The 10861-nt window shown below is 65.1% G+C and overlaps 1 protein-coding gene across 2 annotated transcripts in view; it reads right to left on the bottom strand.

The window, feature by feature from the left end:
• The window catches only part of LOC113214477 (methylcytosine dioxygenase TET), a 61330-nt gene extending 50583 nt beyond the window's left edge, over positions 1-10747 (bottom strand). For both annotated transcript variants that reach the window (XM_052270891.1, XM_052270892.1), the window contains exons 1-2: positions 10467-10747; positions 3164-4617 (exon numbers count right to left, since the gene is read on the bottom strand). In XM_052270891.1, coding sequence (XP_052126851.1) covers positions 3164-4582 — 1419 coding nt within the window. In that variant the 5' untranslated portion in view covers positions 4583-4617; positions 10467-10747. The remainder of the gene's footprint in view (positions 1-3163; positions 4618-10466) is intronic.
• Between the last annotated feature and the right edge of the window lie 114 nt (positions 10748-10861).

The following is a 10861-nucleotide window of genomic DNA, read 5'->3' as shown; positions in this document are numbered from 1 at the left end:
GAGAGAGAGAGTGAGAGGGCGCGCGCGAGACGCCACCCCGCGGGCCCCCGCGCCTCTTTGTATCCGGAGCGTTACGATTTATCACTGCCAGAGTGTCTACGCCCCGGCTCGCCGCGCCTCACATTCTGGTTGGGGCAGGCCAGGGTGCGGCGGGCGGGGCAGGCGGGGCGTCCGCGGGGCACCAGGGGGGCACCCTTGCGCTGACGGAGACGAGACACATACTTACCTGGCATGCAAAACGTGCGTTAAATCAGTTAGTATGAATGTTAGTAGCTAACTACATGATTAGTAAGATGGCTGAGAAAGTATCTGAGAAGGAACGATTCAGATGCGAATAGAACGCAGATTTTTTCCGGGGTTAAGTTATGGGTGGAAAAAACTGAGATCAGCGCATATGAAGTTTCCTGCTCTTGACAGTTCAGAGCACACTAACTACAGGTTAGTTTGTTAGTAAATGGTTAGTATATGGTTAGTAAATGTTAGGTGTTATTAAATGGGGTGCAGTGGCATGCAAAACGGTGAAATGTTAGAACGATTGTTAGGCTATCTACGTCGGTGCGGTGCAGTGCACTCAAATCAACAAGGGACGATCGGCGCTGCTTTTCCCGACAGTCGAGCAACAAACGTACATATACACCCCAGCAGCAGCTCGCACACAGGAGTCAATGCTGGCCGAGTAATGAATATTTAAAGGTTTCATTTCCAAACTAAACTAGAATGCTAGAAATCCCCCATAGCCAGCAGTGCGCGAAATGCAGTCTCAACAACATACAACCCCTGGTGGTGCCCACGGAAATAGCACACGCCAATCCTCCTCCCCCTGTGCAAATGCATCGTGCGCTGCATCATGCAAATTGCAAATGGTGCGCCCGCCGGAGCGGCATTACTCATTTACACCGTTATTTCCAAGACACGCCGAGTGACAGGCAGGGAAGCGCGACGAAGGTCACGGGCGGGGCGAGGGTCGCGGCCAGCCTGTCATGACCGACACTCCGCTCCGCGTGTGCAGCGACAGGAGCACTAACGTATTGACACGCCGTGTCCGATCCGAGCGCCGCGCCGCCGCGCCCGGCCGCGTCGTCGCCGAGGGGCCTCTGCCGGGGGACTTGTGGTGAAGCCCGAAGAACGGCGCGACGTGCACCTGCGCCCCATCCGTCCGAGACGCGCCGCGGCGGGCGGACGGGACGGGGGGCGTTGGCGGGGAGGTGGAGGGCGGGGGATAAGCACCGCGCCAACGACCAAACACGCGCGGCCCGTGCGTCGTGGCGCGGCGGGGCGTACGGGGCGGGCGCCTCGCGGACCGTCGCAGATTGAGCGGGAGGCCGCAAACCCGCTAGTAGCGCTGGGCGAGATTGTAGGCCTGATTGTACTGCATGCTAAACAGGATGCTCCAATAGAGCCGGGCCGAGCCGCGCCGCCGCGCCGCACCGCGCTGGTGTGATGATGATGTACACCGCGGCGTCCTGGACTGGACGCGCGGGTGGCTGCCGCGCACCCTGCACGCACCGCTGACGTCATCCTGGGCCGCGTCGCGCAGCGCAGAGAGCGCAGGTCCCCGCCAGCGTCATTGTCAAATTAGGGGGACTCGGTCGGGATGAGCGTGGAGAGCGAGCGGGGGGCAGCGGCGGGGCGGGCGCGCTTCAGATTGATTCAAAAACACGGCACGTCACCCAATTGGGACAAATGACTCTTTGGGCCCCCATGGGGAAACGGAGCAGCCGGGCGGGGCGGCTCACGAGATCACCACCGTGCGCCCCGACAACGTTAAATAAAGCAAAAATTTCGACTGAAGAACCCCGTCGCTCGCACCAGCGTGTTAATTCCAGACTCAATTAGAGCGGGGCCGCAGCACATTCGCAAGGCCCCGCCCAGCCCCACTCGGGACTGCTCTCTAATAACGGATTGTCGACGTCACTGACGACTCCATCACAATATACCTACGCGGGATGGATCCCGTCACCCTTTTTATTATTTTCCGTCATTATTTTTTCAAGTGTGACGTGGGCCTGCTCTGATGCCCAGCAAGGGGGCCTCTGGCGGGAAGCTCGGATTTGGGACGAGTCCGACTTAATTCAATCACCGGCAGGATGTGCCATATAGACACTGGGCCGCCCGCCCCACCCCGCCCCGCCACGCCGCGCCCCGGACACAGCGACATCAGAAGCACACGGCGCGTTTAAAATGACGTTCTTCCGAGTGAGGGAAAACGGATCCAGAGCGAGGCGCACATTTGTTTTTCAAACCGCGGCTTTTAGGGACGGCCCCGCCACAGAGCCGTGGAGAGGTGCCAGCTCGCGACGCGAGACGCGGCTCGGCAGGGCCCATCTCCGCCGCCGTCGCCGCCGCATAGAGACTAGCGGACGCGCAGGCTGTCGTATTCGGCCCTCCCGTGTGTTTCAATCTCGCCGTTAAGCGAGCATTGCCAAACATGGTCGAATGAAGACCATCGCGCACCACGGCGGTGCTGGGCTGGGCAAGGAGAGGCGCGGGGCGAGCGTCGCGGGGCGAAACGGCACGGGCCGTGCATACCTCGTCTCGGTCCGCGCCCCGCCGCGCCCCGCCCCGCCGCCACGCCCACTTTAACGCGCCGGTCGCGCTCGGCGGCCCCTCCTCTATACCCGCCGTTGCGCTGTCACGGCGCGTGCAAAAAGGACGAGAAACAACCCGCGCAGACAGTTCCCGAAACTCGGCTCCATAAAAACCAGAAGCGTGGCGCCTGTTCGTCGCATGGGGCGCACGGTGCTGCCGCGCGGGCGGCCCACGTGCGCCGCGGGCGAGACTCACGGAGACAAGAGACACTGCAGCCGCAGCCCCAGCCACCCCTCGCAGGGGAGGCAGCAGGACCCAACACTAATTGGCCGAGGCAGGACGAGCGCGCGGGTCACCTGGCCCTCCAAGAGAGAGAGGGAGCAGAGACAGAGAGACAGGCAGGGCGATGTGAGGGGAGGCACGGCAGTGTACAGCAGGGGCACGCACGCGGTACAGACGGGACCAGAAAACATTGAGCTGCTTGCACGGGTTGGGATGAGAGGAAACGGCACAGCGGTTCACGCTGAATGACCCCTCTTCTCCAAGGGAGCCGAAACTGGTCACTGCTGTGTTTAAAGTTACAGTAGAGAGCGACATCCCATCCCACCTAGGAAGTTAGGACCCTGGCACTTACCTTTTTCTCGGTGAGCTTCTCGCAGCGCCGCATCTTGCAGATCTGGTGGCTCTTCTCGTTGCGGCACGGCGCGCAGTCCCCGCAGTTGTCCTTGCGCTGGCAGCCGATGCACTCCCCGCACCGCTTGCGCTTCTTCTTGACGGGCTTCTCCCCCGACGAGCTCTCGCCGTCGTCCGAGCACGGGCCCTGCGTCGTGGGCGGCGCGTTGTTCTGCAGCGGCGACTTGAAGCCCGACCCGGCCGTGGACGACACGGCGGCGACCTGGCCGGACGACTCGAGGCTGCTCGAGCCCGCGCCGTCCGACTCGGCCGAGCTCTCCATGGAGGACGCACGCACTTTCCTCCGCTCCTTCTTGCGTGAGTCGAGGCCGCGCAGCCCGGCGTCCTCGAGCTTGCTGAGGTGCCCGTTCTCGTCGCACTTGTCCATCATTCCCATGGGGTTCTGGAAGTTGGTGTGGTGCAGGTGGGTGAGCTGGGTCGGCGTGGACGTCACAATAGTGACGGGCTCGCTCTTCACTAGGACAGTGGTGCCCGGGTGGCCGTGGTGGCCGGGGTGGCCCGGGTGACCGGGATGGCCAGGGTGGACCGGGTGGCCGGGGTGACCCGGGTGGCCAGGCAGGAGGGGGTGGTGGAACTGGGCCAGCTGCTGGTGCGGCAGGCCTGGGGGCGGCACACCCGGGGGTGGCACGCCCGGCGGCACGCCGCCGAACGCCAGGTGGATGTGGCGTTCGTCCATCAGCTGCTGCTGGATGGCGGGGACCTCTCGCGCCTGGACGGGCACGGGGGCGGGCACCAGAGGGTAGCCCCTGGGTACGCCGGGCACCCCGGGAACACCGGGAACGCCTGGCACCCCGGGGATGGGCACCGCCGAAAGGGTGTGGAAGCTAGGCAGGCCAGACGTGCTGCTGGGGGAGGCGGGTGCGGCGCCGGGTGGCAACGGAGCCAAGCTCTGCCCGTCCTGCTGCTGCTGTTGCTGCTGCTGCTCCGCGAAGGTGAACTGCGACTGGAAGGAGGGCAGCTTGCTCCCGGGGAAGGCGCCGGGCGGCGGCGGTCCACCGTTGGGCGGCCCGTGCGGCCCGTTGGGGTCGTCCATGGGCTTCCCCTCCCACGGCCGGTAGGTGGGCTGGTTCAAGGGGTTGTGCATGTCGCGGTCCATCAGGCGACCCGTCAGCCCCTCCCCGTAGTAGTCCCAGGGCTGGGACGGGTGGTCCAGCTGCGTGTAGGTGTGGCCGAGGCCCACGCCGTCCGCCATCTCGAACGAGCTGAAGGGCGGCAGGCCAGACGCGGCGGACACCTTCACGTCGTGCGGGTAGTCGTCGTGGACGGTAGAGGTCGGGGTGGGGACCGAGAATCCGCCCCCTCCCCCGACACCGCCATACTGGGGCCCCAGGGCGTGCCCCTGGCTCCCCGCCGCGCTCATGACCTGGTCATGGCGCTGGGGCTAGCTCGGCCAGCCTGGAAACAGAAACACAACGGGGTTAGACACGTGGGCGGCCAGGCGGAGACAGAGCGGTGCCGTACTGGCCCGGGCGCGCGCGTAAAAACGAGGAAAGTGAGGACACGACAGGACGCCGTCAGGGGAGCGGAACGCGCTGTTCGACTCGCACTGAGAGGCTGACACGCACCGCCGCGCAGCGTTTCTTGCTATTTTTGCAGCTTTAATGGTGACGCCCATTCCCTCAAAGACCCCCCCCCCTTCTTCTCCCCACTTTCCCGTTTTTTTTCCTCTCCACTTTCCCCGTCCTGGTGGTATGAAGCATGACTACGCTGCAGCTGCACTTCGCGCCCCGGGGCCGGCGCCCATAGCGAAGACCCTCCGCGCGGTGCAGGTTGTCACGGGCCGCGCGCCGGGCCGAGCAGCCAGCGGGTGCAGCACGTGGTGCGGACCGTGCTGGGCGGCGCCACACACACACTTACGTAACGGTGACTTCGAAACGGCACCGATCGATAAGCCCGGGATAAAACAAGGCGAAAACAAAGAAAGTGCACGGCGAAGCCAAATGATTCACGAGAAGCAAGGCGGGATGATACTGAGTAGCGCAGTGCGTCGCACATAGCGCGCCGGGTTTGCGTCACAACCCAATCGAGAGTGTCGTCAGTGGGCGCGCGCGGCCGCGTTCGGCGAACCGCCGATCTGGTGATCGAGGAACGGAAAAAGTAAGCGTTTTCGGGTGGCCTGGTACAGCACGGCACGCTCGCGTTGAAAAGTTCGGAGTGTCCCCTGCCAGAGACTTAGACGGGGTGCCTGCTTGGCCTTCTAAATGAACCCCCGGCCACGCCCCGCCACGCGCACGTCACGGTACCCGCCCGGTGGTAGCCGCATCGCAGGCAACGCACCTGCGGGGAGGGGAAAGGAGGGGTTGGCGGTCTATCACTGGACCCGCGGGAGGAGGGGAGGGGAGGGGGTTGCCATCCCCCTCAAAGGATTGCGCACGACCCTCACCCTACCCCACTCTGCGGCACCCTCCCTCCCCCTCCCGACACCTTGCCTCCCCCAAGCCTCCCTCGGAGCCACTTGTACTCCACACGAGTGCCACTGAGGATGTTAAGCGCCACTTCTCCCCCCGCGGCGAGGCGCCCCGGCCCTGCCCTGGCCCCGCCCTGGCCGGTCACCAACATGAATGGCGCAGGCCCCGGGCCCCGCTCCACCCGCGCTAGCTGCGGCTCTCTCAGCCGGCGGCGGCGGCGTGGCTCCGACTCTGTGGTCCACGCGGCGCGGCGGCCCGATAGTCGCGCCTTGCCAAAGATAACGCCAACGCCGGCGGGCGCGCGGGGCCGGGGCGGCCGGGCCGCGCGGAGGTTCAATGTCAATAACGTGATAGAGCATCGCCAAAGCCAGGCGCGCACACCGCCCGCCCCGGTATAAATAGCCGCGCAGCCCCAAGTACAGGTGCGTGCGCGGCGTGCAGCGGGGCGTGCGGCTCGCCCGCGACAAGCCGAGGGGCAAACCGGCAGGGGAGGCCCGCGCCGGCACGCCGGCACCGCGAGTGCGGGAGCGCGCGGAGCGAAAGCGGGCAGTACCGACTAAAAATAGGCGACGGGGCGCGCCGCGCAAGAGAATGGTGTGTGCGGCCGGGCCCGGGGGGCGAGGAGGGCTGCGGGCGGGGGCCGGGCCGGGGCCATGTTGGAGGAGTGAAGGGCGCCGCTCTCCGTTGGGGCAGGTCACGGGGGCGCGTCTGTTCCCCGCTCCGTCATCGCTGTCCAGAGGCACCTAACGATACATTGACTATACCAGGTGGCTGATTAACTCCGCGCACTTCTGTAGTTAGACTGTACCGCACGCACGAGTGCGGGCGGGTTGCCTACTCACCCGGCCCGTAAGGCGCCGTGGACAGGGGCGATTGGCAAGCCCGCCCGCACTCGTGTGTGCGGTTCAGTCTAACTACAGAAGTGCGCGGGGTTAATCAGCCACCTGGTATGAGACCACCACAGGCTTGCGCTGTTTAGTTTTATTCGGCTGTGGACTTGGACGCCCCCTCGCCCTCCCTTCCCTGGGTGACACAAGCAGCAGCAGCAGGAGCCCGGGGTTCAAGTTTGTCGGCTTATTGCGGCCGAATCCTCGACGCGCACACTACGCGCCGGAGCCGAAACTTTGCCGGCTACCAAATAATGTTGTAGATAGTTGTTTCGATTGGCGGCGACGTCGGCAGCGTCGGGTGCGGAGAAGAGCGTACTATACCGTGACACGAAAGGCACAGCGCCCTCCTCACTCGTGCAGCCGCATGGGGACAAATTTCTTTTATCGTTTCGGCTTTTCATTTTTTTCCGCAGCTCGGATTTGGATTCGTGCATGACGAGGGTCGCCGACACTTTTATTCACGGCGGCCTATACTGCCGCGACGCGTATTCAAAACAAAGCGGGAATAATGAAGAGGAAAGGGACCGGGCCGAAGTGTTTCTTGCCATTCCTGTCGCACTCTGTCGCAGCCGCCGCCTCTCCAAGGGCGCAACAGCAGCAGCAGCCGTCACCCCCGGTTCAGGGCCCGGCTGCCAGCCACCGGAAATGAGGGGGCAGGGGTGGCTGACGTCACACGTCCCGTTGCCTCGGCGGGCGCACCCTGCCTCCCGCCCCACCCCGCTGGCCCAGCCTCAGCCCAGCCCCAGGTGCTGGAGTCTCACCATAGAGGCTCCGTCGTGACGGGTCGTTGGCTGCCCCCGACTGCCAAACGGCCGCCGTCAAACCCTTGGCAAAACTGAATCCTACACTGCAAAGCACGGCAGAGAAGGCGAGGCCGACGAGCGGCAGGGTGAAAGGGGAAGGGAGGGGAGCAGTCTGCGACACGGATCACTTCCTTCTGGAAATAAAGACCCATATCCGCCCCGCGCAGTGCTGGCTCCGCAATGCAGACACCGCGCGAGAGTTAGCCTCGCGCCAGTCCTCTCCAGTATCCTCCAGGATTAACCTGGACGAGGAGCTGCGCGTTGCAGCATAGCGGCTCGGATCCGATCGGGTCGGCGCGGGTCTGGCCAGGCACAGACAGCTGGGGGCTGGTGGGGTCGGCGCGGGTCGGCCGGGGCTGGTGTGGCCCTCGCCGACCCGCGCCGACCCCCGCCGACCCCCGCCGACCCGCGCCGACTGGGGCTGGCAGAGCATCGAACATCTGCCGTGTCGGTCTGTCCGCCTGATGCCTGCCAGCCTCGCCGTCCGTTCGCCGTCTGCTCAACCCCCCGGCCGAGCCGGCCTGGCGGTTGCCAGCCTTGCCAGCCCGGCTCACCCGACTCCGGTCTGCCTGGCAGCCAGGCAGACAGGCAGACATGCAGGCAGCCAGCCTTCGGGCAGCCGGGGGTGGCAGCCAGCAGACCCGCGCCGCAACGCACCGCACACACGTAACTTTTCCAACGAAAGTGTGAATCCGAGGCGAAGGTCTGCTAGGAGGGCGTAGGTGTAAGGTGGGGTGGGGGTGGGGTGGGCACAGAGGCCAGCCCTCCTCGGGACGGCCCTGCGTTCGCTATGCCCTTTCCTGAAGTGGGGACATCAACGCACGACGTGCGTGGCCGCGCATCCAGCGCCGAGCACTCGCGACTTTTAAACAAACCGAAGCCTTATCGCCGGAAGCTCCACCAGCACTGCCTGCCCGGCCCGGCGGCCACCTCAGCTGACCAGACAGCCCAGCCCGCGGGCCCCAGGCCCGTTGCGCCACACTCCGCCCCGCCCCGGCTCTTCACGCTGGCCGCGTAACTTTCACACCTCCGCGAGCCGGGCGCTGTGTGCGCTACCACTTCCAGGGGCGGCGACGGTCTAGGTCAGGAGAACCTCTCGGCGCTACCGTGACCGTGTGCGTCATCCGGGACGGAACCAAACGCGTCGGAGGAGGCTCAGGGAAACAGGAAGACGCGGCGGAAAGTCTCATTACCGCCCGTGTTTGCTTGCGTCGGGGCGGAAAAAATGTCGTTTCAGGCTCGAATTTCTTCTCTGTCGCCAGCTGGTAGCACCGGTATAGCGGACTTTTTCATTTGCGTCGAAAGGAACATCATCATCATCGTCCTCCTCCTCGTCGCCATCATCCTCTGGAGAGCGATCAAAACTCCCTGGAACGGACCGACGCAACTCCCGGAGAGGGCTGCGGGAGTTTGAGGAGGGCGGCGGTGCTGCCGCTTGGCGGCCCGCCCGGCCCGTGTCCAGGAGGCGACGACAATCGGACCTCGGTGACCTAGCAGCCGCCCGGAAGCCATTATTGGCCAGGCCATGGCCGGGGCCGGGCCGTGGTGACCAGCTGCGAGGGAGGAAATAGTGAACGCCAGCAGGGCTGCTGGAGCAGCAGAGGATGAGGCACTCCTCGGCAAGGGCCGGTGTCCGCAGCTAGGGCGCATAGCTCAACCAGCTCAACCGACGGGGAGGAATCATCAATCGGTATCAAGTCGAACACACGATTCGTAAGGGAGGGGGGTGGGTGGGGGGCGAGGGGGAGGAAGTCAGAGAGACAGGCTTTTGTGCAACTTTTCCAAGCCGCAGCAACAACAGCGTCGGTCCCGGCCGGAACGAGCCCATTGGCCACGGTGCTGAGCGGTGCGGTCCTGTGTACGGCGCGGTGCGGCACTGGGACCGCGACCCCCCCCCCCTCCCACGCGGCAGGGGGATCAAGACAATGCAATGCATCGGAAAGTCACTGCGTTTTCCTAAAAATTAACCCCGTTTTCTGTGAAGACCCCCTGCTGGCTTATTGTCTGCGAGCCGTCTAGACTTGCGTTTACAGAGACAATTTTTTTTTCAGGGGGGTTTATTTTATTGCACCCGTCTGCGTGCTGGCTCTCCCCCGCAGACGTCTTGTAGGGCCTCTCCTCTGCGGGTCCTCCTCCTGCGCCGCCGCCGGGTGGTGTGCGCGGCGACCTTCGTCTGACCGCGGGCCAACCTCGGCGCGACCCCGACCAGACCCAGGGACCCTGTCCAGTTCTCAATGTCAGCGGCGCAGGTCTCCCCCGCCACCCGCCGCCCCCAGGACCAGCGCCCGTCGTCCTGGCCCGCCCGGGATGCGGCCAGGACGACACCTCAGTGCCATAGCGCCCCGCCCGGCCCCGCCGCTCTCCCGGCCCCACCCGCGCACCCTGCCTCTCTCCCGCCGCAGACAAAGAACATGCGTCCCGCCCCGCGCGCCAAGTCCGGCCCGGCGAGTCTGGCCCGGCCTGCGCGGGAGGCCCGTGTACCAGGTACCTGGCGCAGGGCAGAACAGGCGAGCGCGCCAACCGCTGGTCCCGGCATGGCCCGGCGGGTGGTACTCGCAATGACCGTTTAGGTGCGGCCCCCGCCCCGCCCCGCCCCGCCTGCAGTGACGCGCGCTCTCGTGAGGCAATCCGCCGCTGTGAACTCTTGAACCTGCCGGACCGATAAGGATAAGCGGTGCGATTCGCTGGCCAGGAGCGTGCAAAGCTGTGGTGAGACCTCGCACGCGTGACGTCACCGCGGGCCGCGGACCCCGGGAGGAGGGCGGTACCCGCGGGTACGTTCCGACCCCACCACCCCTGCCGCGCCCATTGCGCACCCCGCCGCTCCGGGCGGCGCGCCGGGTACCTTAACCTGGGTGCCAGAGGGTTGTCGGGAGGTTTGCTCGTGGATTCTTGAGGCGTTGCCCTGGTCTGGTGGTGGCGGCGTGCGCAGCGCGTCTCAAGAGTCCAGCTCGGTGTGCATCCTGCAGGTATTGGGTACCTCCCGTCAGAGCCGGCGTGACTCGAAGGACGCCCCCGGTCCACCCCTAGCCGTCAGACCTACCCCTTACACTCTCGCTACGAGCGTTAACCACGAGCAAACCCTCTCGGCACGAGTGGTCCTCCTGCACCACACCTTGAAGAAGACACCGGCGATAAATTACCTTTGGGTTATTTTTAATCCACCACTGGGTTGAAAACTGCTGGGCCGCCGAGGAAAAATCCAGAACTTCACCGCTGTGCGCTCTTGTCAACACTCACTGTCGTAACACACTGTCAAACTTCACTCGGCGAAACAAAATGTCACAAAATTCCGTTGGGGCGGCGCACCGCGGCGCACGCTGGTACGCACACACGAACACACACACACACGCGCGCGCGGCCGGCCCGTCCGCTGCGCTCCGCGCCCGCCTATCGTTTGGCTGGTTTGTTTTGCTCCGAGCCGAGCGGCGTCGGCTGCCTCGACTCGCCCGCCTCGCCCGGCCGTTGCGCCAGCAGCTTCGCGCCGCCGCCGCAAGAGGTCGCTCGAGAGCAGCGCGGCTGCGCTACGCCGCGCCGC

Source organism: Frankliniella occidentalis, unplaced genomic scaffold (assembly GCF_000697945.3).
Source record: "Frankliniella occidentalis isolate FOCC.00 unplaced genomic scaffold, Focc_3.1 Scaffold143, whole genome shotgun sequence".
NCBI classification, from domain to species: domain Eukaryota; kingdom Metazoa; phylum Arthropoda; class Insecta; order Thysanoptera; family Thripidae; genus Frankliniella; species Frankliniella occidentalis.
Note: the sequence above shows the minus strand (reverse complement) of the source record. Positions and strands in the feature narration are given on the sequence as shown.